Source organism: Spermophilus citellus, assembly GCF_964194105.1.
Source record: "Spermophilus citellus genome assembly, chromosome: 9".
Taxonomy (NCBI): domain Eukaryota; kingdom Metazoa; phylum Chordata; class Mammalia; order Rodentia; family Sciuridae; genus Spermophilus; species Spermophilus citellus.
Window position 1 is genome coordinate 84,413,097 of NC_138191.1, and position 27,962 is coordinate 84,441,058.

The 27,962-nt window shown below is 34.9% G+C and overlaps 2 protein-coding genes across 8 annotated transcripts in view; one reads left to right on the plus strand and one right to left on the minus strand.

Moving 5' to 3' along the window:
• The window catches only part of MIER1 (MIER1 transcriptional regulator), a 60,292-nt gene extending 56,031 nt beyond the window's left edge, over positions 1–4,261 (minus strand). Inside the window, exons 1-3 of one of the 7 annotated variants that reach the window (XM_081305946.1) lie at positions 4,050–4,261; positions 2,915–3,015; positions 333–406 (exon numbers count right to left, since the gene is read on the minus strand). In XM_081305946.1, the coding sequence (XP_081162072.1) occupies positions 333–406; positions 2,915–3,015; positions 4,050–4,116 (242 nt within the window). In that variant the 5' untranslated portion in view covers positions 4,117–4,261. Of the gene's footprint in view, positions 1–332; positions 410–2,914; positions 3,016–3,732; positions 3,943–4,049 lie in introns of those variants that run through there. The other 6 variants (XM_081305938.1, XM_081305940.1, XM_081305939.1 and 3 more) reach the window with 6 other exon arrangements.
• Positions 4,262–4,379: 118 nt separating this feature from the next.
• DNAI4 (dynein axonemal intermediate chain 4) overlaps positions 4,380–27,962 on the plus strand; it is a 110,240-nt gene continuing 86,657 nt past the window's right edge. Inside the window, exons 1-5 of the mRNA XM_081305948.1 lie at positions 4,380–4,482; positions 14,625–14,802; positions 20,274–20,458; positions 21,852–21,964; positions 26,880–27,036. Coding sequence (XP_081162074.1) covers positions 4,436–4,482; positions 14,625–14,802; positions 20,274–20,458; positions 21,852–21,964; positions 26,880–27,036 — 680 coding nt within the window. The 5' untranslated portion in view covers positions 4,380–4,435. The remainder of the gene's footprint in view (positions 4,483–14,624; positions 14,803–20,273; positions 20,459–21,851; positions 21,965–26,879; positions 27,037–27,962) is intronic.

Sequence of the window (27,962 nt, forward strand, 5' to 3'; positions counted from 1 at the left end):
TCTTTAAGGATTCTTAATGCAGTTTCAACAAAAGTTAGTACCAAAAATCAAATAATTAAATGAAAATTATTCATTTCTTCTAAATAATGTGAGACTATAATATATTGCATAAATGTGTACATACACAATTTTTTTAAACGTTTACAATGCAATATGGGGGACACTGTTTTTTAAAATTATTTGTGTTCCCTTAAAATTCTAGGCTCTATCAAGCATTTTCCTAAATATTTCCAAAGACAATATTAACTTGAAACTCTTATGTCCAATAATTTGTGCATGAATAAACTGCATTTACAGGTATATGAAGTAGCTGCTAAGTGAAAGGACATTACCTGGTAATTTGACAGGAAAAGAGTCCACAGACAGTCTGTAAACCAATTAAACATAAACATCTGATGCACATTTTCTACTGAAAGAAAAGCAAGGGAAAGAAGAGAAAGGAAAACTTTAAAGTTCCCAAGTCTACAAACAATTTTTACCATTAACTGTACTGTACAGTATTTCCATTTATCTTTAAGAAAATATATAAAAGTGTTTTTTTGAGGATTCTTTTGAGAGAATAAATATTTTAGCACAGATATATAGTTTCTATGAGTTACCCTGTTGAATTTTTTAATTTTGGTCTGAAAGTAAAATGACTTTTTAGAAATGTCAGTTAATAAACCGTTTTCTTGATACACTTGATGAAAAAAGCTAAAGGCAAAAAACAATGTATGTGCCTGGCCCTGAGGTGGGTACAGATAAAAACAAAAGGCCTAGAGGTAGAAGAAACTTAGGTTTTATATACCAGAAAGTTTAGGGAAAGTTTTCCATTAAAACATGAAAGTTAATACATGAAATTGAGCTGGCTATCAAGGGAAAGACTAAAGCATTGTTAAAATACAAGGCACAGAAATAATTTGCTTGCTTTAGTCCATTAATTCTTTGATTCTTCAGTTCAACCATATACAAAAATCCCAATTGGAATAAAGAACAAGGGATCAGGTCCTGTTAAGGACTGAAATGAATACTGGAAGTTAGGAAATTGGGTCTAAGACATTTTTAAATTGATATTTATCTTGCTATTAAACAACTTTTAAGTTTAATATTTCTTTATCAATGCTGTTAACTTTAAATGGTATTGTTATTTAGGAAAAAAATTCCCTCCACATGTTTTTCCTATAAATGTAGGTTTAGTCAATCTAAAGGAAGGAGAAAAAGTTCTAGTAAGTTATAGGTAACACATCACTATGGAATTCAGTTACTTTCACTCATTTTATTCTTTACAGAGCTTCTTTAAGGAAAAAAAGTCTTTCTCAAAACTCTTGCTTAACGTCTTCAGTATAAAATACGTAAGAACTAACTATTCACTGGTCATACAATCTTAGTGTTGGATGGGACTTTATAGGTTTTTAGTCAATTTCTTTATACTTTGGCATAGGAATTCCTCAGAATGCTTCTACTACCAGGCTTTTCTGCTTATGTTTAAACACCTCCTGTGATTCACCATATCTCATAAAGTGACTGCTATTTTCAAAAAAAGCTCAAATTTTGAAACATTCTTCTGTTTATTAAGCCAGAATCTGACTTAGTCATTTTCATCTATTACCCTTAGTTCTTTGGTACTTTGTATTAATTCAACAGATATCTTTTTTGTATTCAAATGCCAACAGTCATTGATTTAGTTTAACAAAACTATATCTTTAAATCCTATTGCTACTAAGAGAGCTACAAACAGGACATAATAAAGCTAAAAGCGTGAGAAAAATCATTGTTAACTATGACTTGTTTAAAATTATTGTACTATATTATTAATTCCAGCCAAAATGGCAGCTCTGTTAGAAATGTACAAGTCAAAAAATTGTGACTAATTCCAAATTTATGTGAGTATTATGGTTTATATCCCCAAACAAAAAAATCCCTACAGAAAGTCTAAATAAATGCCTCTTTTGCTCTTACTCTCTCCTTGTTTTTAAGCAAACTAATACTAATTTTCTACCACATTAAACTACTCACAATTATTATTATATTGGGAAATATTTTTGAGCAACTTACTGAATCCTCCATTCAAAAGTTATTCAACAATTTCAGAAACTATAAAATGCATACATACACACAAACACACATGAACCCCTTAAAGATATTATGTTGCTACTGACAGATGCATTAAGGGTCACAAATTTACCTCAACCTTAAACTAACCCATAAAAAAAAAACTCATCTGACAATTTTATGCCTAAGAAATATAACCTTTTATTCAGGACCAACTCCTGATTCAAATACAAGAAATGTATACACCTATACTATGGGAACATGCTCATGCAAGTCAAAAAGGAAGCTCTCAAAATGCACCAAGGAAAGACTAGTGACAATTTTAACTCCGGGGCTGATATACTGAAATAGGTGAACACAACACATCGAAAATCCTAAAAACAAATTCTGTATCTAATAATTTTCAGGGTCCAAGTCCTTTTGAGATTGTTTTGTAAACTATTAAAACTCGTTTTCTTAAATAACATTTTAGATTTACCTTCACATTAGTAGGCAGAATGCAGGTTGCAAAAGCAGTAATGTATTACATTTGGAAGCCCATATCTATGCAACAATAAGCATCATACTTTTGTTAGTTTTTTTTATTATTAACACCCCAAACACTTATATAGCCTTTGGTTCTTCAGAGAACAGTTCTGGTTTTCTTTTCATAATTCTTATCTAGTGGCTTTATCCAGTGGCCCTATTTCATCAGTATATTACAAACTAATATGTTAAGATTTTATACATCGCTGATGTTAAGTATCTCACCCAAATTCTGGAAATTATTGGCCTGTTAGTAGTTCTCAAACACTGGAACATACAGAAAAGTAACGTAATATTTATAATATTTGAGGGAGTTTGGATTTTCCCTCCCTTCATCTCCAAGTGTGCCCTTGCCTACCAGCATCACATCCGTCTTGTCTGCATTGAACCTCAACCAGTTGGTTCTTAACCACGTCCGAAACTCAGCCAGGCACTGGGAGAATCGAGCCACCACACCATCTGGATTAAAGGAAAGAGAGCCTCAGTAGCAAAGAGTCAGAAACAATTTTTATCCCAGGATCACCATTCTGTCTCAAATTTTTAAAAACATTACTGGGAAGTAGGTCAAGTATCCCAGTACAATTTTGGGAAAAAAATTAATACAATTTGTAACCAACAGTAAAGGAATAAAAGTAACCCGATAAATAGGTCGCCGTATTTCACCCACGAGTTAAGAAAGAAGGTTCGGTCAACTCGGGGTCGTGTGTGCTAAGCGGCCTTAGACTGGTCATAAAATTGCGATAAGTTTTCCTGCAAAATTACAGTTTTAGCCTTGTGGGGAGGAGCGCTATATGGGGAAAATTGAAGCCCAGAGAAGGATAGCGACTCGCCCAAGGTCACACAGCATGCAAGGACCAGAGATGCGCTCCAGGCCAGGGACCTCTCCGTTAAAAGCTGAAACATCACCAAAGGAAGCAAGCACGCCTAGCTCCCTCACGGCAATCCCATCTTTGCAGTCTCTTCCCTCCTCTGCTCCCTTAGAAAGGGCAGGTTGGCCCAGGACCCCGCTACCACAAGGGCTGCAGTGTTTCGGAGGGAGCCTCCCAGGGCCGGACACATTTGGGGAAACACAGGGGAAAGGGGTGGAGCCACAGGGGAGTGGTCATTTGACCCCACCCCGACCAGGATCGAGGACCGACTGGTAAAAGGGGCTGGAGCAACCGGGGCGAGGCGAACTCACTCCGCAGCGGATTCCCAGCGCGCCGTGGACGCCAGGGAGACCCGCGCTGCCGCCACCGCGAAGCAGAAAGATCGGGCGCGGAGGGGGTGGGCGGAGGCAAGGAGTTGCGCATGCGCCTCCGGTGGCCGGCGCCTCCGCTCGGCCCGCGACCAGGCGCGTTCTCTGGCAGCCCCTCCCCGGAAGTTAAGAGTCTTCCGGGCGGTACTCTGCAGTGGGGGAGGGGAGGGAGAGAAAGGGGACTGAGGACACCTCAGGAGCCCCTCATCCCAAGAGGAATGAGAGGGGAGAGATGGTGTATAGAGGCTGCACTTACAGCCGCTGCCGCTGCCGCCGCCGCCACCTTCGCTGCTGCCACCACCGCCTGAAGAAGCCCCATCCATCCGCCTGCAGCCGGGAGACTCAGAGCCTGGGAGGGGCCTGGGGCCCGGGCCGCCCGCCTCCTCCTTCCAGTCGTCGTCCGGAGCTTCCTCCTGCTCCACCAACCCTCTGCCCTCCCCTCCGCCTCCGCCCTCCTCCTCGGCCTCGAGCCGCCAGCCAACCGCGCGGCCGCTTGTTGAGCCAGGGCTCCACCGTATCCATGGCGCCCGGCAAACATTTCTGAGCCTCGGCGCTACCCGCTAACGCCCCGGGTTGGGGAACAGGGGACTCCAGAAGCAGCCTGGAAAGGGGTGGTCGACAACTCACAAACCCGTCGCCACCATGCCCGTTTCTCCTACAAACAGCCGCAAGCAGCCAAACCTCTCGCCGTAAGTTCCGGCGCGAAAATCGTATTCAATTCTCGTGGGCAGCCGAGGGAGCCCTTCTAGATACTCTCCCTAGATTTGGAAAGGGGTCATTTTACTGCATCTGGGTATGGTCAGCAGCCCTCCCAGGCGGCAGTGGTTCCTTCTCTCGCCTGGAGCAGCCTTTTAAAAACCAATAGTGCTCTGCTTGCTCTGAGAAGACCTGGTTTTGTTTAGGACCACTTGTCCTCCTAGTACTTAAGAGTTTGGGGGCGCCCCCCCCCAATCTACATTCTGGTTTGAGCTTCTTTGCTGTGCTCACATGCTCAGGTTCATCAACTTCTGGAACCTCAGATCAAACATTGCTATGCTTGATACTAGATGATTTTGTTTTTTAACTACCCTGCCTTAAAATTCTGCTGACTTATCTCGCTTGTAACTTGAAATGGTTCCTTTGGGCTGCTCACTAAATTACACTGAAGTTCCCCAGTTTATTTATCTCTCTGGCACTTCCAGATCACTTTTGTTCTCTCTTCACAAACCTTCAACATCCCTTTCTCCAATCTTCTTCAGCGCAATTGATCTTTTTTTTCATCGAAACTTGTTGAAAGTTCTTGGAAGAGAAACTTCTGTTCACTTTTGAATATGGTACTCTGGCTTTTGTCCATCCTACCACTCCACCAAAAAAGGCCTTTTTGTGAAAGTCAACAATAGCCATCCAGCCAAACACAGTAGCCAGTTTACACTTTTGTTCTTAACTGACCCATTAGCAGCTCTGATCTAATTGATCACTTCTTGAGTTTTGAAATACTTCATTTTGTTTTTGCTCTTCCCTAGATATTCCCCTGGTTCATGGCTACTTCTTTTAAAATACTTAACTGGGATTTGCTCACCTGTCCCATAGCTGAACATCAAGAGTGTTGCTGGGTCATTCCTTAACCTGTTCTCTTCACTACTGCCTTATGCCTTTTAAAATCACTGATAAGGGTAATTCACAAGTTTTAGCTCTATCCAAGACCTCCCAAGAAAAAGGAAACATCTGCACTTAGAAATTATAAGACATCTCAAAATTTATATTCAAAACCCAAATCCTTCTTTTGCAAGTTTTTCCCATTTTAGTAAATGGTGAATTCCACTTGGCAGTTTCTGAGGTGAAAAACTCTGGAGTACCTTGGACTTCTGTCTTATACCCCAATAAATCAATGATTTTTACCTGCAAAATAAGTTGAGACTAGCAGTATCATATAACTCATTGTCACATTATGGTGCCTAATCTTTTTCCCAGCACCCTCCATAAAGTTTTCATTGTGATTTGTCTACTTAAAACCTTCCTCAAGTTTTTTCATATTTTACTAGAGTAAATGCTCACATTCTTACAGGGTGCTACTTGGGTAATTTACTCTCAGCATGCTTTGTTACACAACACATCAGGCACGTTATTCGTATTTGTGCTTGTCTACATTTACCATTCTTTGGAATATTATGCTCCAAGATAATCTCTTTAACTCATTTTTTTCCAGATATCACCATCCATAAAATAATACAGCCAGCATTTTGATCCCTCACCCTTTATTTTTTCCATAAAATTTTTCCCTATAGTTATATACCTGCTTATTAATTTGCCTTCACAAGTAATGAAACTCGATGAGGACAGATTTTTGTTTTGTTCCCTGATGTGTCTTTTCGCCTAAAGAACATGCTTTGTAAATATTTATTGATTAAACAAAGGAATGTGTAAAGATGTACTTAAGTAATTGGTTACTGTTCATTTTGTCTGGTTTTTGTTTCCACCTTTAGGTTTGAAAATCTCAAAGTAAATTAAAAGTCATACAGCTCTCTAGTGGTTGAGAGTGTTAGGAAAATTCCCTTGGGAATTTCTTAAATAATGACAAATTAATAATTAATTATTAAAGAAAGGATGGAATGGAATGGGAAGCAATGTAATCTTTTTGAGGTAGCCGTATTGCCATATTATATAATTAAAAAAAAAAGCTTCAAAGACATTAAAGTTTGCAACCTGTTGGCTTGACCTGATGTATTATTTCTCCTCTTCCTCCTTTTAGGATTTAATCCTGAACTTGTAAAGAATCTCTCAAAGCATTTATCAATTTTCCACTTTCTCAATTCAGTTTCTCCTGAATTAGATCCTTCCCATTGGCTTAATAATATTGGACAAATCTCTCATTGTGGAAAAAATAACCACTGGCTCTTTCTTTAACACCTTTATTTCATTTCTATGCCTATTAGATATGAGAAGTGACAAACCCCAAGATAGTGTGACCCTGGAAAAAGGAGTGAAAAAGAAAGCCATACACTGATAGCATTGATCCTTTCACAATACATTCTTTCCCAGTGACAAAACAAGCCCTGGGGAGAAGGTGTCCATCAAACCTGGAATGACAGCCCCTGAGAAGAGACTTAAGTATTGATCTCTCCCAAAATAATTCCTTTCTAGATGCTGGCGGCTGACCCTCCAACCCTCCATCGCGCCCAGTAAAAACAAATCCCAGATGCTGACCGCTTACCCCAGACCCTACTTTGCCCAGTAAAGACAACAACAAAAAACCAAATTCCTGAGTGCCCAAACTGACATGTTTATTAATTAAGTCACCTCTCAGTATAACCTATATACTGGAGCCCAGATTCCTCCTTTGGCCAGTGGCTTATTTTCCACCAGGAAAGTGGGTCCATCAGTGGCTTCATTCTGTGTTCCTGAATAAAGGCTTTTGATGATCTGTGAAGTTTGCACCTGGCCTGGTCCTTTTGTGCTAACACTGCCTAGTTCCTTTATTCTGATTCCCTAGATGTTCATATTTCCTTTCAATTCTGTATTAGTATTTTCATCTGTTTGCATTGCCCATTTGTCTTGGATATTATTCACCTGTTAGATTAGATCCCTTACCATATTCAGGAAAGTTATTTTAAATCTGGTTGAACCGTTCTAATATTTCTGCTGTATCTGAGTCTGGTTCTAATGCTTATTTTGTTTCTTCACACCATTTTTTTTCCCTTTTGATATGCCTTACAATTTTTTGTTGAAAATAGAACATATTGTATGGTGTAACATGAACTGAGATAAATAGGCCTTCAGTGTGAGTTTTTATTTTTGTGTGGCTATGACTTTATATTTACTATTTGTGGAAAGCTTTAGTTTCTTCTAGTGTTCTTGGTTTTATCTCTTCTGTTTGTTTAAGTTTCCTTAGAGCCTCCTTCCTTTTAAGATATACATAACAGTAGAGGTATTTTGACATACATACATGGAGTATACATTCTTTTGATTATACATTATGTGGAGTTAAACTGTTCATGTATATATATGAACGTGGAAAAGTTATGTCTGATTCATTCTACTATCTTTTTTATTCCCATCTTCCCTCCCTCCCTTCCCTCATTCACCTTTATCTGAACCAGTAAACTTCTGTTCTCTCCCTTGCCTCCATGTTGTGTATTAGCATCTGCATATCAGAGAGAACATTTGACCTTTGGATTTTGGGAATTGGCTTATTTCATTTAACATGACAGTCTCTAGTTCCATCCATTTATTAGCAAATGCCGCATTTCATTCTTCTTTATGTCTGAGTAATAATATTCCATTGTGAATGTATACCACATTTTCTTTATCCATTCATCTGTTGAAGGGCACCCAGTTGGTTCCAGAGCTTAGCTATTGTGAAGTATGCTGCTATAAACATTGATGTGGGTGCATCACTGTTGTATGCTGATTTGAAGTCCTTTGGGTGTATGCCAAGGAGTGGGATAGTTGAGTCAAATGTTGGTTTCATTCCAGGTTTTCTGAGTGATCTCCATACTGCTTTCCAGAGTGGTTGTACCAATTTGCAGTCCTACCAGCAATGTATGAATATACCTTTTTCTCCCACATCCTGGACAAAATGTATTGTTACTTATATTCTTGATAATTGCCATTCTGACTGGAGTGAGATGAAATCTCAGTGTAGTTTTACATTTTACACTTCTCTAAATACTTGTGCTTTTGAACATTTTTTCATGTATTTGTTGACGGTGCCTGTTCAGTTCCTTAGCTCATTTATTGATTGGGTTATTTGATTTTTTGTGTTAAGTTTTTGTGTTCTTTGTATATCCTGGAGATTAATGCTCTATTTAAGGTGCAGGTGACAAAGATTTTCTCCCATTTTGTAGGCTCTCTGTTCACGTTCTTGATTGTTTCCTTTGCTGTGAAAAATCTTTTCAGTTTGATACCATTCCATTTATTTATTCTTGATTTTACTTCTTGCACTTTAGGAGTCTTGTTGAGGAAGTTGGTTCCTAAGCTGACATAATGGAGAGTTGGACCTACTTTTTCTTCTAGTAGGCTCAGGATCTCTTGTCTAATGCTTAGGTCCTTGATCAACTTTTGAGTTTTTTGCAAATTTCATTTTGTTACATATGGATTTCCAGTTTTGCTAGTATCATTTATTGAAGAGTCTATCTTTTCTCCAGTGTGTGTTTATGGCTCCTTTGTCTAGTAAGAGATAACTGTGTTTATGTGGGTTTGTCTTTGTGTCTTCTACTCTGTACCATGGGTCTGTTTTGGTGCCAATAGCATGCCAGTTTTATTACCATAGTAGATAGAGCCTCCTTCTTAAGTGGAGTTTGAGCCTTGTAGTTCTTTAGTGGTAATCAATTTAGTCCTATTAACAGAGTCCAGGTGTGGTGGTGGCAAGATTTAGGGAGAAGGGGATGTATTCTGTAATCCAACAACTAAATCTTTTAGTGGGCCTTTATCCCTGAGGTGTAAACTTTATGAGTGTTTCTTAGCATTTTTTCCTTTTCTTTAATTGGGACAAGATAACTAATAGGTATCAGAGTTGGGTATATTTTGAGAGAGGGTCTTACTGAGTTGCTTAGCGCCTCACTTTTGCTGAGGCTGGCCTTGAACTCACGATACTCCTGCCTCAGCCTCCAGAGCTGCTGGGATTACAGGCGTATGCCACCGTGCCAGGCTAGAATTGGGTATTTTCTTTTCCTGCATCCATTATGCTGTTGTAAAACCCAAGTTGGTTAAGTTCTTAAAATATTTTCCTTGAAGGTGGGCCTTTGTTAAGGAGAACAGAACATTTTGTGTGTATTTCAGAATTGTTACTCCCCATCCATCTGCTAGAACCCTGAGGGAATTTGTCTCTGATTTTCATCTGGAGAACTTGGTGAACTCATGGAGGCGAAAATGAAAGTGTGGGCCCCTCCATAATGCTGGATCCCCAGTTTTTATCTCTCAAGGTAGTCTGCACTCAGTATTCAGTAATTAGTAAATTGTCCTTTAAGTTTTCCTACCACTACTTATTCCATTGGCAGTTTTTGCTTTCTGTACACTGCTATTCTGTTTTCACCTACCTCTTTAATTTTCAAGGTAGTTCTTTTCCCTATGATCTCAATTTTCTGGTGGACCTAAACGAAAGTAGAAAACAAACATCTTGTGCTGTAGCTCAGTGGTAGAGCACCCCTTGGTTCAATCCTCAGTACCACCAAAAATAAAAAGATTACTTTCAAGGGCTTTACATATTGGACTGGAAGCCAGAAGAAAATCTGTTCACTCTTAATTCTTATCTGTTGTCACTATTGCTTTTTAGAAAGCTACTCAAAGGATTATAACCTAAATCATAACCTAAAGATTTCAAAGGTCACCAGATTCAATCTTTCTTTCCATCTCTCTGAGCATTTGACAATAATTATCCTCCTGAAGATTTTTTTTTTAATTTCCTTAACCTTGGACTTTACTGGTTCATTTATTGCCTGCCTGAATGCCTCCTGTCTGGTTCTTCTTTCTTTCTCCAGTTTTTTTCCTTGACCGTATTACCTTCTCTGAGTCTTTAAATTTTTATTTTATAATTTTTATCTCCTCATTGTACTTTAGAAATAAAACTAATGATCACCCTAACTCTGAATTAGGTAGTGTTATTAACCTTAATTTACAGAGAAGTAAAGAAACAGACTAAGAAATTTGCTCAAACACATGGCCTATGAGTTCTTGATTAAATTTGGGTATTTCAGTTGTCCTTTTGGGATTTAAGTTTTCTTGTGAAATATGACTATTTTATATGTCACAAGTTATAATAAGAATTGAATTGATCTTGCTTGTGCTTTTAAAAGGTTGTGTGGAGAATAGATTTCAGGGGATCCAGGTAAAGTAAAAAGACAGTTAAAAGAGCACTGCAGTAATCCAAAAAAGATAAGATTGTGTTTGGACCAGGATAGTGGCAATAAAGATGATGATAATTGAGTGGATTCTGGATATATTTTTACTTTTTTTAACCTGGGAGAACAGAATATCCTTTAAAAAAAAAAATGGGAAGGACTATAAGAAGTAAATTTCCTGAAATGGTAGTGGTGGTTAACACCAAGAATTCAGTTTTGGACTTGCTAAATTTCCTTTATAGATGTCAAGTAGGCAGGTAGGTATATGGGTTAGAGTTATGTATTATGGATTCATTTTCACATAATGGCATTTAAGTAATAGCATTGAATGAGTTCATTAGGCTATGAATACAGAAAGAAAAGAGAAGTTTAATGATGAAGGCTACAGAAAAACTAAGAGGAAAACCAGGTAAAGGGAGTGTCCCACAATCCAAGTTTAAAAAAAAAAAAAAAAAGAAGGAACAGCTAGATCAAATGCTGCTAATAAGTAAGATAAGAATATTGAAATGATTATTTGCTTTGGTGTTGAGGGTAGGTATGGGGAGGTTTACTGTGAATACGAGCTTTTCTTTTGGTTTCTTCCAGAAGGAATGGGTAAGACAGTATAAACAGGATTGGCTACTTTGAATAATTTTAGTTGTTTTTGAAGCATAGAGGCTATCTATTGGGCTGGCACTTGACAGTGGAGTGATTGGAACAAGTATTGTGGTCCAGAATGTGGGATTTCAAAAGAGGTTGTCAGGAGTGTGGACTTGCTGTTGATCGATATGTATTTGAAAAATCCCCTCCTAAGAGGAGGACTTCTGGGGCTGGGAGATATGAGGGAGGCAGGAAACCAAGGCACAGTAACTTAGGCATATTTCCATATTGTCCAGAACAAGCTATGTCTGACTTGTACATGTAGGGCACATTTTTAAACATCAGATTTATAGAAGCTAGAAACATGGTTAATACATAGGTGCAAGGTTAAAGTAAGAGCATGATTGGAATTCACCATGGTTTTGGTTTTACCAGGAAGTGTTATGACATAAAAGAAGGGAAAAGGGGATGAGAATGTAAGAAAGGAATGATTATAATAATTAACTATCAATTATGATAACTTTTAAGATCAAGAGAGAAGAGATACATAGAGGTACATAAGATGGTAGCATCTGGACTTAAAGATCATAATAGAGTTGAAGGATTGTTGATGTTGTGGTTTAAGAGAGTGTTTAAACTGAAAAAATAGGAAGTAAGCATTGACCTTTCTAAAGACAAGGTCAAGCATATTGATCATTAGGGTAAGTGGTTAAAGTAGCAATATAACATCATTTATGTAAGTTTTCTAATAAGCTACGGTAGTAGAAGGATTAGCTTCATGGATATTGAAATACTCAATAATTATGGCAGGGATAATATTGGAGAGAGAGCACCCATGGTTCAAGGTAAAAAATCTTCAGAGGATTAAAGAAGAGAGACAGAAATGATGGTATTAGACAGTAGAATATACATGGCCACTGAAACCAGGTTTGGTGTATATAATGAGAAAATAGATTACTGAGGTTCAAGCCTGTTGTAATATATGAAAGAGGAGTTTATTAAAGGAAAAATAGAACATGAGGACTGGATTTTGCATCTTTTATATATTTATTTATCTATGTATCTATTTGTCTATTTATTTTGGTAGTTGGGCACAATAATTTTATTTTCTTTCTTTATTTTTATGTAGTTTTGGGGATTGAAACTAGTGCCTCACATGTGCCAGGCAAGCGCTCTACCACTGAGCTACCACTGAGCTACGACTCCAGCCCTGAGGACTGGACTTTGTAAAAAGGACTTTAGGGCAAAAAGTTAAGGAGAAAGAAAAATAAGAGACTTGATGGTGGCAACAAAGGAATGATTCTACTGACGTATTGTGGATTTTTGAATTAGCTAGAAATGAAGAGAAATCTAAAAGATTAATTAGTAGAAAATGGAAGATCAGAGGTCTCAAGGAGGTTAAAGAATAAGAAACTGGTGTCATAGAAACCAATTTGAGAAGTCAATTTTTCATAAAGGGAAATAGTCAACTGTCAGATGCTACAAAGGTGAAGAGTGCCTTGGATTCAACAATTTGAAGGAATGGATGATATTAATGAAAAACTGAAACTAGATAAGAGAAGCAAAAAAGTAGACAGGGTGGGACATGAAGCTCAGTGGTAAAGCACTTGCCCAGGATGCATGCAGCCCTAGGTTTTATCCCCAGCATCACAGAAAAAAAAAAAGAAAAAAGAAAAAGAGACAGTATTATTGACTAATATTTTAGAAAACTGAACTATGAAAGGAAGAAGAGATGTATTAATAGGTAGAGGAAGGCATAGCTAAAGAAAAGATGAGATGATTGAAGCATGTTCATGGGGAAATAATATGATTAAAAGACTTGGGATTAACTCATGGAGAAGAGTTCCTTAGAAAAGACACATTTCAAAACATAGATAAAATATTAGAAATATTAGTCTTATAGAATATCAACTCTTATTGAATGAGGAAAAAAGATAAGAATATATTGATGAGTTTGCAGGAAGCAGAATTTTAAGCAGGTAGAGAAAAGATATGAAGGAGTTTTTACATAATTGAAACCTTTTATTTGTATTGTCAGGATAGTATAGTCCTTTAGAACCGAAATAGGGTAGGATACTTGAACATGTTTGAAATAGTGTGCAAATGGAATTCATTTTCACATTAATTTAAAAAGTATGTGTTTAGCGCCTATGATATATTAGGCCCTAGGCTGTGTGCTAGGAACATAGCTATGAGTATGACAGTTTCTACCCTGAATGTGCCTACATTCCAAGAAGAGTGGAAAACAAGAAACAAAATGTCAAATAGTAATAACAATGCTGTGAAGAAAATAAATATGAAAACTGGATTGATAATTGTCATTTAAAGATATTTTATTCTTGTTTGATCTTTTATGATTAAAAAATTAAAAGTATTATTAAAATGTTTTCTTTGGCAGCATATTTCCTTTTTATAAGCTAAGGGAAGATCATCCTCATTTTATAGAAAACAGAACACTAGAATGAATACAGAACACTAGAATGAATAGAAAGTAGGTTCTGTTTTTAGGGATTTACAGAGTAAATCCAAAAGTAAAATTCTTTGTTTCAGACACAAATATTTAGATTATAACTTTTCTTATTAAAAATCATACATTATTTGGGGCTGGGGCTCAGCTGTAGAGTACTTGCCTAGCATATGCAAGACACTGGGTTTGATCCTCAGCATCACATAAAAATAGATAAAGGTATTGTGTCCAACTAGAACTAAAAAAAATTTTCAAAAAAATCATTATTTGTTCAGATGGGAACATGATATTCTTTCCTGTTTAAATCTGCCTGTGTAACTGCAGAGAGTTTGTGCTTCCTGGGTGCCAGGCACTTCTTAACCATAATAACAAAGTTAATTCATTTACTCATAAGAAACTGTGAGTTAGATACTATTATAATCCTTGTTTTGTAAGTAAGAATATAAGACTCACAAAAGTCAGTATAGCCTTTGAATCTTACATCTTGTGTCAAATCTCAACTCTTGTAAGAAAATTTTCCCTATTTAAGCCTCTGTGATTTTACATAAACTGTTAATAGTGCACATGGTTGCATGCCTATAATCCTAGCAATTTGGGAGGTTGAGGCATAAGAATGTTAAGTTGGAGGCCAGCTTCAGGAATTTACTAAGACTCTGTCTCAAAATAAAAATAAATGGACTAGGGATCTACTCAGTAATAAAGTACCCCCAGGGTTCCACCCTTGCACACACACACCCCAGAAAAAAAGTTAACAGCAACTTTTTAGAGTTGTTGTGAGGAAAAAAGTCACATAGTGTATATAAACTCTCTAGAACTATGCTTATGCAAAATAATCTCTCAAGCAGCTATTTATTTCATGTTATATGGTTAGATTATTCATGTTTATAAATGAAAGTGTACCCTTTTTGTTTGTATTGATTTTTCTTTTCAATCATGGATCCTTGTATTGTATTGTCTTTTCCTGTTATAGGAATAATGCCTCACTATTACCAAGGAGGTCTATTAGCTTTAATGCCACAGGAAAAGCTCCAAACAAAGGATATATTGGTGCAAATCAAAGCAAACTGACTGTATCAAGAAACTTACTTATTCCACCTGAAATGAGATCAATAGAAAAATTGAATATTCCCAACATTAAGACAATACAGGTAATATTCTTTAGAATTCTGGGTTTATTTTAAAATGACATCATGTAAAACTATTGGAATTTTAGAATAATCAACTGATCACTTCAAATATTGAAATATTGATTTGATTAAAATTTTTACTCCGTAACATTCCTTACAGCATAATACTAGCAAATGGCTCCTGTAACTCACTATGAATAATAGGAATATTGTAGTAGAATAAGGATAGTCTACTTAGGACATTAAGAATTATCTGTTGGGCTGGGGATGTGGCTCAAGCGGTAGCGCGCTCGCCTGGCATGCGTGCGGCCCGAGTTCGATCCTCAGCACCACATACCAACAAAGATGTTGTGTCCGCCGAGAACTAAAAAATAAATATTAAAAATTCTCTCTCTCTCTCTCTCTCTCCCCTCTCTCACTCTCTTAAAAAAAATTATCTGTTGTTAATTATAGCTAATATACTACTGTCATCTACTCTCCTCAGCAATGTACTCTTGAAAATGTTATCAAATTAATTATCAGAATTGTCTCATAACAAAAGACTTACAAAACATAACATATATAGGAAAGTGCATAATATTTAACTTTGAATGGATCAGAAAATGATTTTTTAGATGGGACATTAAAATCAAAGTCTTTTAAAGACAAATTTGGTAAATCAGACTTCATGATTGGATTAATTTGTAGGGCATTTATGCCCCAGGGCATTGTTGAAAATAATAGAGCAATTAATAACTGAGTGTGGACAGGGAAAGAGTGGAACAGAACCTTAATTCTGTCAGAACATTCCCAGAGGTTTATGAGCCCACCCAAACTATACCATCTCACTGAGAATCAACAGCAAAGGGCTATGAAATGAGATGGGGGATATTAGTTTCCTAGGCCTTAACAAAGGACAAGAAATTGTTAAAAAATAATTGAAGTTTATTGTCTCTTAGTTCTGGGAGTCAGAAATTTGAAATCAATGTGTGCTGTCTGAATGGTACGATTTGTTTCATGTTTCACTTCTAGGTTCTAGTAGTTCCAGGTATTCCTTTCCATGTGGAGGCATCACTCCAATATCATCACATATCACATTATCCCTATGTGTTGTTTTTTTTGTTGTTGTCCCTCTGTGTATATCTGTTCAGATGTCCCCTTTTAAGGGCAACAGTCGTTGGGTTAGTGCTTACTCCAATGATTTGGACTTGATTAAATCTGCAAAGACTCAGTTTCCAAATAAGGTTATAATCTCAGTGAACTAGGACTTCAATATCATCTTTTAATGGATAGTTAATCCATACTAGGAATATAGGCTTCAATAAAATAATTTAACCAATCACTAAACAAATAAGATAATAATAATATCAGGCTCTGAAGAGAAGGGGGGTATCAATACCCAGAGTTACTATAATACATCATCTAAAATCTCCAGTTTTCCACAGAAGTACAGAAAGCACAAACCATGCACAAGAAAAAGCAGACAACAGAAACTGCCAGTGAGAGGGATCAGATGGTCAGATTTAACAAAAAAGATTTCAAAGTAGCTATTATAAATTTGTTCACCAAAGTAAAACCATGATTAAGACAGTAAAGGTGGTGTGGTTATCACCAGAGGAGTTCCAGAGAGGAGGACCTCAACTCAAGATAAGAGGTCCTTGGAATATGTGACAGAAAAAAATTTTAGCATGTGCCAGTCAGAGACCGGTTTGTTTAAGAAAGTGGATCCACATTCAAGGGAGAATGCTGGCCATCTTGAGAGTGTAAAGGAGAATGTTAGCCACCTTGAAAGTGAAGCTTTTGGGGTAAAACAAGTAATACACATTCACGGGAGAATGCCAGCCACCTCCAGAGGGATAGACAGCAAAATCTTGGTCTTGAATTGTAATGTTTACAGAGGGACAGTAGCTCGGAGCTGAACTACAGATGGAGGTAGGGTAGGTACATAGACTTTTATCTAAAATATGTAAGAACACTAGCCACTCATCAATAAAGACAAATAACCTGATTAAAAATTGGGTATATAATCTAATTACTCATTTCTCCAAGGAAAGCACAAATGGTCACAAAGTATGTGAAAAGTTGCTTAATATTAATCATCAGAAATTCAAATCATAATTATAACCAACTCACACCCACCAGGATGCTGTAATTAAAGTAAGATAACATTGGTTGGTAAGGATTTGAAGATCAGAACCCTCATACGCTGTGGGTGAGAATGTAAAATGATTTGGTTAATTTTGAAAAGTGTGTTTTCTTTAATGTTCCTTAAAAGTTTAAACAGTCTTACTTACCTTAGGGCCCAACTCTTAGGTATATATACCCCATGAAAAATTAAAGTGTTGGGGCTGGGGATGTGGCTCAAGTGGTAGCGCGCTCGCCTGGCATGCGTGCGGCCCGGGTCCGATCCTCAGTACCACATACCATCAAAGATGTTGTGCCCGCCGAAAACTAAAAAATAAAGATTAAAAAATTCTCTCTCTCTCTCTCTCTCTCTCTCTCTCTCTCTCTCTCTCTCTCTCTCTCTGTCTCTCACTCTCTCTTAAAAAAAAAATTAAAGTGTTCCCAAACAAAGTTGTATATAAATGTTTGTAGCAGCATTATTCATAATAGCCAAAATATGGAAATGGTCCTTCAATGAAAAAATGGCTAAGCAACTGTAATATATCTGTATGATAGATTATTATTCAGGCAGGAAAAGGAATAAAACACTGATGTAAATCACAAAATGGATGAATCTTGAAAACATGATAATTGAGACAACCAGTGACAAAATATTCCATGGTGTATTAATCTACTCATATCAAAGTCCAGAATATGAAATCTATAGAGACCTGAAGTATATTAGTGCTGACCTAGGACTAGGAGACAGACAAGGGTTAAGGGGTCATAATTAAAGGATACAGGGCTTCTTGAAGTGATAAAAATGTTTGGAATTAATTGTGGTGATAGTTGCACTTATCTGTGAAAATACTCAAACTCAATCATATATATTAAAAGCTATTGAAAGAATTAATTAGTACATGCTACATGTAATTTTATTCCAATTTGAACTTTAAAAATTAGATAAAATGGAAAAATTCTTTAAAAGTGGAAGCTATTAGAGAAATTTTATGAGTAATTTGAAAACCTTTCAAAGATAATTCTAGGCCCAGATGGCTTTACTTGTGATACATGCCAAGCATATATGGATAAAAACAGAACACAAAATGTGGATGTACTTCAAAACTCATTTTATGAGAGTAGTGTTACTTTGACATTAAACTATGAATACAACCATATTCTCATAATAATTCATCTATGCAAACATAGATGAAGAAAATAATATGCCAATAAAATAATAGCAAATGCTATTTAATAACAAAAATGCATAATATACCATAAGGAACTTGGATTTATACCAAGAAATCAAGATTGGTTTCACATTCAAAAATCCAGAATGTAATTCAACACATTGATAGCTTAAAGGGGGAAGGAAAAAAAAAGAAAAGCATGTGGTTATCTCAATACAGAATATCTGGTAATATTGAATGTTCATGATTTACACAAACATTTTTAAAAACTGGGTATCAAGAGGAACTTCCTTAATAGAATTTAGGGTATCTGTTAAGTCCTGCAGAAATGATTGTATCAAATGGGGAGACATCTGGGGGGGAAAATGCCACTTCTATCCAACATTTTTGGAAGTCTTAGTTCAATTTGGCATCAAAAAGAAATGAAAGTAAAAACTGGAAAGAAAGAAGCAAAATATTGAGTATTTGTAGATTACTGAATTATCTACATATAAAATTTAAAGTCACCTAGTGAATTATTAATGTTTATTGGATATCAGACTTAAAAACAAAGCAAAAACATATATATATGAATTTGCATGCAAGCAACAAATAGTTAAAAATCAGATATTTTGAGTAATATTTGTAATAGCACAAAAATGTATCAAGTAATTGTGTAAGAGTATAACAAAAGATGCACATACCAATATTTTTTACACTAAAAATTTTTATTGGGATCCAAAGAATAGAGAGATTATTTTCATGCATAGAAAGGTCATGTTAAAGTATGTAGATTATGTGCAAATTTTGATTCACAGATCTTTTGCCAGTTCAATCAAAATCTGTATTTTTTTATACATTTATCAAGATAATTCTAAAATTTATACAAAAATACTAAAGGCTAAAAATAACAAGGATTCGCCCGGGAGTAGTGTACATGGTTGTAATCCCAGCAACTTGCTAGTCTGAGACAGAAGGATCATAAGTTGAAAGCCAGTCTCAATAATTTGGTGAGATCCTTCTCAAAATAGAAAATACAGGTGATGTAGCACAGTGATAAAGTAATTTTGTGTTTATGAATCTGTATGCTGGTTATGTGTGTGTTCTGTTGAAAAGTCAGCTGTAAATTTATGGGTATACTGTATATTTTACTTCAACACGGGTTTTAAAAAATATATTGTTTAAGGAAGCACACCATAAAACAACAAAAAGAAGAAAGAATTTTAAGTTAATGATTATCATCAGCGAGAGAGAATGCTATAATCTGGAAGGGTTTAAGACTAGGGAGTGGTTTCTGGAGTTGCTATCAGGGTTCTAATATTTTATGTTAGTTCTGATTACAAGATATTTACTTTATTTAAGTGTGCAGTTCTATTTTAATTACATATTTGTATTTAAAATTTTATGATTAAAAGAATTAAAAATTAGCCAGAAATATATAACAAATTGAGAATAAAATATTAACTTAAAATAATGATTTTTTTAAAGCCTGTACATACAATAATTAAATAGGCTAAAATATTAACAACTGGATATCTTTCTACCTTTCTTATTTCCTGCAATTAATGCCATCATGTGCTGCATATCAATGTAAGAGTCAATGACAGCATTTATGACAATGGTTGGTAAGATTATAGTGGAACTGAAAAATTCCTATCACCTGCTGATATCATAGCCATAGTAACATTTTAGTGCAAAGCATTACTTAGGTGTTTGTGGTGATATTGATGTAAACAAACCTACAATTGTGCCACAGTTATGTATAGTACAAAATATAATAAGCATGTTACTGGTTTGTGTATTTACTATGCTAAATACTTTTTATAATTATTTTTCAAAGTTTGCTGTAAAACAGCATGGCTATTATGCCAGCACAGCCTCATACGTTTTGTGTTTATACTGTTTCTTGATTGCACTGAGAGGCCACATTGAGTAATTCACCTATACCATCTAGGTTTATGTAACTACTGTATTTTGAACAATGACAAAATCCACTTAACACTTCTCAGAATATATCCTCATTATTAAGTAATGCGTGGCTTATTTATTATATATAGATAAAACATAAGATTTTAAAAAATATATGCCTAGTTAAGAAATTTTGTGTATAAAATTTTCTATTATTGTTTATCTTATCCTATGAACTTTTTTTATAGTAGAGTTGTTTCTATTTTCTAAGTCCTATTATTTAGAAATCCCATCATTTCAAATTATTTAATTTTAAAATACCATTTTCTACAGGTGTTTGATGCAAATGGAATTGATGTTACTCCCCGACCTCTTTATTGTCCAGACCCACATGTTGGTACAGCAAAACCAAGTAAACTACTGACATCACAAGAAGGATCACTTGGATCAGAATTTATTTCTTCCTATAGCCTGTATCAGAATACAGTAAATCCTAGTATGTTAGGGCAGTTTACAAGGTATTGTTCTATTCTTCCTCCATATATATATATATATATATATATATATTGTCTTTTTATTTAAATTGCATATATATAACTTAGATAGCAGTTGTCTCTAGTTTCTCAGCTATAGCCTATTTTCCTAGTGTGCCTTCTCTATGTTGCTTATGTTTTAATTAGATGCAGAACTCTGAATGATTTGATTTCCTGCACTCTCACATTAAAATGTTTGTGAGCCGGGTGCTATAGCGCACGCCTGTAATCCCAGCACCTTGGGAGACTGAGGCAGTAGGATTTTGAGTTCAAACCAGCCTCAGCAAAAGTGAGGTGCTAAGCAACTCTGAAAGACCCTGTCGCTAAGTACAATACAAAATTGTGGCCCTGGGGTCAAGTGCCCCGAGTTCAATACCCAGTAAACCCCCCCCAAAAAAAAGGTTTGTAAAAAGTATGTAGATTTTACTTAAGAATACCCGGGGAACCAAAATAAGGGGCTAACATCACACAGAGTTGATTGCAAATTCTCATTATATACTTTTCCTTATCTTCTTCAGCTTCTTTTATGCTATATTTTTATGGGAAGGGGAGTGGCTTTCCATTTTGCTCCCTTTCCCATGAAATTCCTTATTCTGCTAGGGTTTGATTTCTAGTTTATTTTTGAATACAGAACAATTATATACTGCTCTAGAGACTGCCCCCAAGTTTGCCAATGAAAGTCATGGGAAAGCAAGGTAAAACAAAAGAATGTTCCAATAAAGTTGACCCACTCTTTAAGTGGGCAGTTGAAACTATAAATAAAAAATAAAATTTGTATGATATCATGGAATGGTGTTAAGTTCATATGTTTAAGAAAATTATTTCTGGATTCTTCCATTGATCTCCTGCTGAGTACATAGATGTGTTTTTTATTTAGTTTTGGGAGGATCTTTATAAATTGAAGAAATCACATTTTTATGATGGAATTTGAATAATGAGCAGAAAGGAGGTGAAAAATGAAAGGATAAATACTTCAGGGTGAGGCTCTGATGAGCTCTATAAGATTGAGAAACCGACAAGCAACGAAATAATCTTAAGGCAAGAGAGAGAATAGAGATGAAGAGGCTGAGATTGTAGGCTATATTTTGGATTTTTGTCCTAAATACATTGGGAATACATTGAATTTGTTTAAACATACATCTGGCATGTGTTATTCTAAAATATATTTTGAATTACTTTTTATCTAAAGAAGATAAAAAATCAACTTAGTATTTTAAAAGTTAATTTATCAACTTATTTTGACTTATATTGTTGATATGATTATAGTATATTTGATTTCTCCCTTCTGGTAATATATTCTAATTTATATATTGTCCATAAGAACATTTAAATAAATGAGTAATGTTATTAAATGTCAATGTTATTAATATTGTTAAAGATCAGTTATAGGAAGCAGTACCATTTCTAAGTCAAGTATATCAACAACTGAATCAATAGCAGAAGACTTAGAAGAACCATCCTTTAGACGAGAAAGACTATCTAGTTTAACAGGTAATGAAAATACTACTGTCTTTAATTGTACAGTGTCTATTCATTTCCACTGATATTTCTATTCATACCTTTCCCAAAACTCCTTCAATGAGGTTTTCATACATTTTTAAAGCTATTAAATTATTTTGTCACAATCTGATACCATTGTAGAATCCTTCCATGTCTTAATTATATTTATAAATAGGTAGATAGATACTCCCATGGTATCTCTGGTAGCTATTAGAAATCATTTCCATATTTCTTTTTATCTCAAATAACCAACAAATAATAAACATATTGGATCCATCACTAAAATAAACACTATGAATCCATACTGATATAAATGAATGAATAAAAGACACAGATTAGACTAATCTTTATGGAAGAATTCTTTTTTCTTTCTTTTTTATTAAAGAGTTATAGTTAACAACATAGTAGTTGGTTGGGTTCATCTTAACAAATTCATATATGCATGCAATTCAATTTTAATTAATTTTTCTCTCTTCTTCCCATTCTCCTGATCTTTTTTGCTCATCTATTTATTTTTGATTGTTTCTTTCTACTTACACATAAAGGTGAAATTCCTGTGGTATATTTACATATTCACATAGCATATTTTTTATTTTAAAAAATTCATTCTCCATTTCCTCCCCCTTTCTCATCCCTCCTCTCCTCCATCTTCTTCTGTCTGCTCTTCCCTATGTCTTTATGATACCAATCCTCCCCTCCTCCTCTCCTTTATTTTGCTTCTACATAGGAGATAAAATATTCAACCCTTGATTTTCTGAAACTGGCTTATTTTACTCAGCAAGATGTTCATGGGCTGGGGTTGTGGCTCAGTGCTGGAGCACTTGCTTAGCATGGGTGACACATTGGATTCAATCCTCAGCACCACATAAAAATAAATAAATAAAATAAAGGTATTGTGTTCATCTACAACTAAAAAAAGTTGTTCTCCATTTTGTGTACATACCACAATTTTTAAATCCATTTGTCTATTGATGGGCATATTGTTGAATTCATAATTTGACTATTGTGAATTGTGCTGCTATAAACATTGAGATGGCTATATTGCTACAGTATGCTGATTTTATCAGTTTTACAGAAGATTTCTAGATAAATAATGTAGACATTCCTTCCTCAAGAAGGTGAAACCTTTCATTTTGACTTACTTTTAAAAGAGTACAGTATATATAGTGGGGAGGAGAAGAATAACTTTAAAGCAGAAAAACCTGACAAAATGGTACTTCAGCCTGGTTGTTAAGGTTAATAAGTGATAAGTCATGTTAATAACATGTACCCTAAATATCTGATTAGAATGACAGTTTACCTCTGTAGTCTTCCTCTAGAAAAGCCCATAACTGTGTTTAATATCAAGCAAATCGAAACTGAAGCACATTTTCCAAAATATATGTATGACCAGTACTCCTCAAAACTCAGTTATCAAAAACAAGTCTGAGAAACTGTTACAGTTAGAGGAATCTAAGGGGACATGATGGCTATATATAATGTTAGATATCTTGGAGGAGATTCTGAAGGAGAAAAATGACAGTTAAAAACTAAAAAACTTGGAATAAAATATGGATTTTAGATGATAATGAAGTATCCATATAGTTTCTTTAGTTGTGTTAAATATGATAGATAGTATTAAAAAGGGAAAACTCAATGCAGGGTATACAGGAACTCTAATATTCTTGCAACTTTTCTTTTTTTATCTTTTATTGATTTTATTATTATTTTTTAAATACACAACAGCAGTAGAATTCATTACAATTCTTATTACACATATAGAGCACAATTTTTCGTATCTCTGTATATAAAGTATGTTCTCGCCAATTTATGCCTTTATACATGTACTTTGTATTTTTTGCATTACAATTAATGCAATTGTTTTTTCAAATCTCTGTTTGTATATAAAGTATGTTGACATCCAATTCAAGTCTTCATATGTGTACTTTGTATAATGATGTCCATTACATTCCAACATCCTTCTTACAACTTTTCTATACATCTAAACTACTCTAAAATAAGAAATTTATTGATTTTTTAAAAATTTAGTAAAACCTTAAATAAGTCCTTCAATGATTCTTATTCATGCTAAAGTTTGAGAACCATTGTTTTGTTGCATAACCAGAAGGAAGTTTATTATTAGGGATGCTTTTAGTTTTATTTGTAAGGTAGGGCTCAAACTGCATTTTATGCAGTTTTTCTTTAGATGGCCTCAATGAATGAATGGTTTATTGAAATAGTTTTGTTTGATTCTTTCTTGCTTCTTATTTGTTTACGTACTCATCTAGTAAGCTTTATTCTTTACCATGCTGTCGTGGTTATGTTTACCTTGCTTCCTTATCTGATTCCTTTAAGCATCTTCTGTAATGTTCATTTAGTGGTCATGAATCCTTTTATTTTATGCTTATCTTGGAGAGTTTATTTCTTCTTTGAATCTAAAGGACAACAGCTGTGTTTTATTAATCTTTTCCATTGCTGTGACCAAAAGAACAAATAAAGGAGGAAAAGTTTATTTGGGGCTCATGATTTCATAGGTCTCAATCTGTAGATGACTGATTCCATTGCTGTGGACCCAATTTGAGGCAGCATATCATGGGGGAAGGGCCCAGTGGAGGAAAGCTCCTTAGCTCATGGCAGGCTCAGGAGAAGAAAGGGGAGTGGGGGGTCACATGGAAGATGCACCCTTCCAGATCATGCCCTCTATTCCTGTGAGATGCCTTTTCCAGCCACACCATACTAGTCTATAGTTAGCACTCAAAGTAGGATGAACTGATGAGATTAGAGCACTCATAGTCTAATAATTTTACCTGTGAATATGCCTACATTTACAGGAGGTTTTGGGAGACACCTCATATCCAAACCATAAAAATCTAGATTTAGTAATTTAGGTTGGTAGTTATTTTCTTTCAGGGCTATTAAGCCATATCATTCCATGCCTTGCCCTTTTGAATTTCTGTTGAGAGATTCTGCAATTATTCTGATGGTTTGATCTTTACAACTGACTTCATACTCGTTGCTTTTAACATTCTTTCTTTGTTCTATTCTTTTGGCAGTTTAACTGTAATATGTCATGCAGATCGTTTTCTGGTCTTGTCAGTTTTATGTTCTAAATGCCTACAATACCATGTAATTCCCAAACTTGGAATTTTTCTGATGTTATTTCATTGAATAGGTTTTCTGTATCATTAGCCTGTAGTTTGACTTACTCATCAAATTGTATGAGTTGTATGTTGATTTTTTAATGTTGTCCCAGAGATTTTGTATGCTCTGTTCACAGTTGTTTTCTATTTTCTCTATTATTCTCTAAATGTGATGAGCTTATTTTCAAATCCTGATATTCTTTATTTTTTTTTTATCTAATCCCATTGATGAGGCTTCCAACTGAGTGTTTTCCAAGATTTGTGTTTGGTTCTTTTTTAGAATCTATATCTCTTATTGAATTGCTCTTTCATATCCTGCATTGTCTTAATTCATTCAGCTATTTATTCATATACTCTTTGAATACATTGATTATTTTAAAAATCAATCTTTTGAATTCTTTGTCCTACAGTTCTTTGGAATCAGTTTCTAGGGAGTACTTAACTTTCAGATAAGCCTTGTTTTGTTTTTCATATTTCTTCTGTTTCTATGTTGAGATTAATGCATTTGTTGGAATGGAACTTTCTTTCACTTTAAGATGAAGGCCCTCTTTAAGTAAGCAGCCTTCTCTTGACCATGTCTGTCAGTTTGTGTGTAGTGTTGAGTTCAATTCCAAATAGAGTTCTTAGTGTAGTTCCCTATGACTTAGGCCATTTAGTGGATTTCAACACTGTGCCTACTGTGCTGGTGCCTAAGTGACGTACTTTCTTTATAGGTCTGTAAGAATGGAGACCTTCTGGAAGTTTAGGCAGGTGTGTTGTTGACATCTGCTTTGGGGTGCACCCTCTCTGATTACTCCTCCAGACTTTTCTGTGTTCTATCAAATATGTTTTCATGATTTTGAAAATTACATTCAACTACTATTTAGTTTTCGTAGAAGAGTATAATTTGTTTAGCCATTCCAAATTTTGGTGATTGGTTTACATTTTTAAAAAATATTTTTTTTAGGTTATTAAGAATATGTTTTTCTAAGTCTATGGGCCTTCTCTAGAAGAGATTAAGTTCTCTGGAAACTGTATGTTCTTAGTTTCCTAAAGTTGTTCAAGCTTTACTCATCCTGAAGTCCTAAGGATTCCTTCTTCACACTCTTTGATTAAATAAATATATTAAACTCCAACATAATGCCATGTCATGCCTCTTTTTTGTCCACATAACCAATTCCAAATTCACTCAGCCCCAAAACTCTATCCTCAGTAAAATTTTCCATGAATCTTAGACTTCTGACTGTCCTAAATGTTTTTTGCCAATCATTTTCAAAATAATCTTGAGCCTTTTTAATTGATATAGTCAATGAGAACTTCTATTGAAGAAGCTTTGAAGCTCCTATCGAAGATGATTTGAGGTTATCTATAATCTAAATCAAAAGACAATAAGAAGATTGTTGTAGATATAGACTAGAAATTAACTTCAGGGCTTACAGAAGGATTACATGCTATATATCCCCCCAAGTAAACTTATGCCCACATTCTGCAAGAGTAGTACCAATAGTCAGTCAGCCCAGAATCCCTGTTAATATTGTGGAACAGTTATAATGGGGATTTCCTTGGAGTTAGTTATGACTGGATATAAGATTAGTCTAGGCTTGATAGCTACCGTCAGCAAAGAAGACACTTTATGGGCTGTAAGATGCAGTTTGGTTTCAGAGAAATGGACTATATTTCAAAACATGGGCTGTTCCTTTATCATATAAGCTCACCTGCAACATATGACTCATCATATATTTTGGCAATTAGGAAAAAATGCAAAATAAAAATATGAATTAGTTAATGATTTTTATTATGTATTTCAGATTTACAAGTTATGAGGGCAGTGCCTGAAACAACTATAACAAAAGAAGACCTTGAGAAGAATATAGAGATAATACTTACAGAGTCAGAAATGCTACGATTTTTTGACTTGCCAACAGTTACGATCTCTGTAGAATCTGAAGAAGCTGAGAAAGTAACGTATGTATAGTTCAACTGTTTACATTGCTTCTATATGTCAGATGCTAAAGCAGGGGTTCTGTACCTTGTTTCTATGAAGGGTCGTTGGGGGATTTCTGAATGTACACTAACTGTATGTGCCCTATGAAATTATGTTTATATTATATGTAAATTTTCATAGAGGAAAAATCCATGGTTTTACTATATTTAATAATCAGGTGAACTTTTGAAGGTGATAGAGGAGATGTTAATCAATAGGTACAAAGTTACAGTTAGATAGCAGGATTAAATCCTGGTGTTCTGTTTACAGTAGGGTGACTATAATTAACAATGTGTATTTCCAGATAGCTAGATGAGAAGATTTTGAATGTTCTCATCACAAAGACATAATAAATGTTTGATATGACAGATATACTACTTACTCTGATTTTATCAAACAAAATCAGATTAAGTAGTATATATATATATATCAAAGCACTACATTTTGCCCATATATTTGTGCATATTATTTGTCAATTAACTAAACTTAAAAAATCATGTGACTTTCTAAGACAAAAATAAAGGCAATAAAGAAGTCTCAGTATAGATTTTAACTATATGCACACATAAATTAAAAAGAAAGAACTGACATTTTTATATTTAAGACTTAAAGGAAAATATTATGGGGGAAATAAAGGAGTTTAGTCTATTGAAGCAGGTTTTTTATTTCTCTTTATTAATGAGTATAAGTACACTATTAATTCTTGCCTCATGTATTTTGATGCTGTGTTGTTAGATGCAAACATATTATTGTATATTCTTGGAGAATTGGCTCTTTTATGATTTTGTAATGCCCCTTTTTATCTCTGATTTTTTTTTTCTTGCTCTGAAGTCTTTTCTGTCTGAAGTTAATATAGTCTATATAGAGTATTAATACAATTATTCAGATTATTTCATCCCAAATGTCA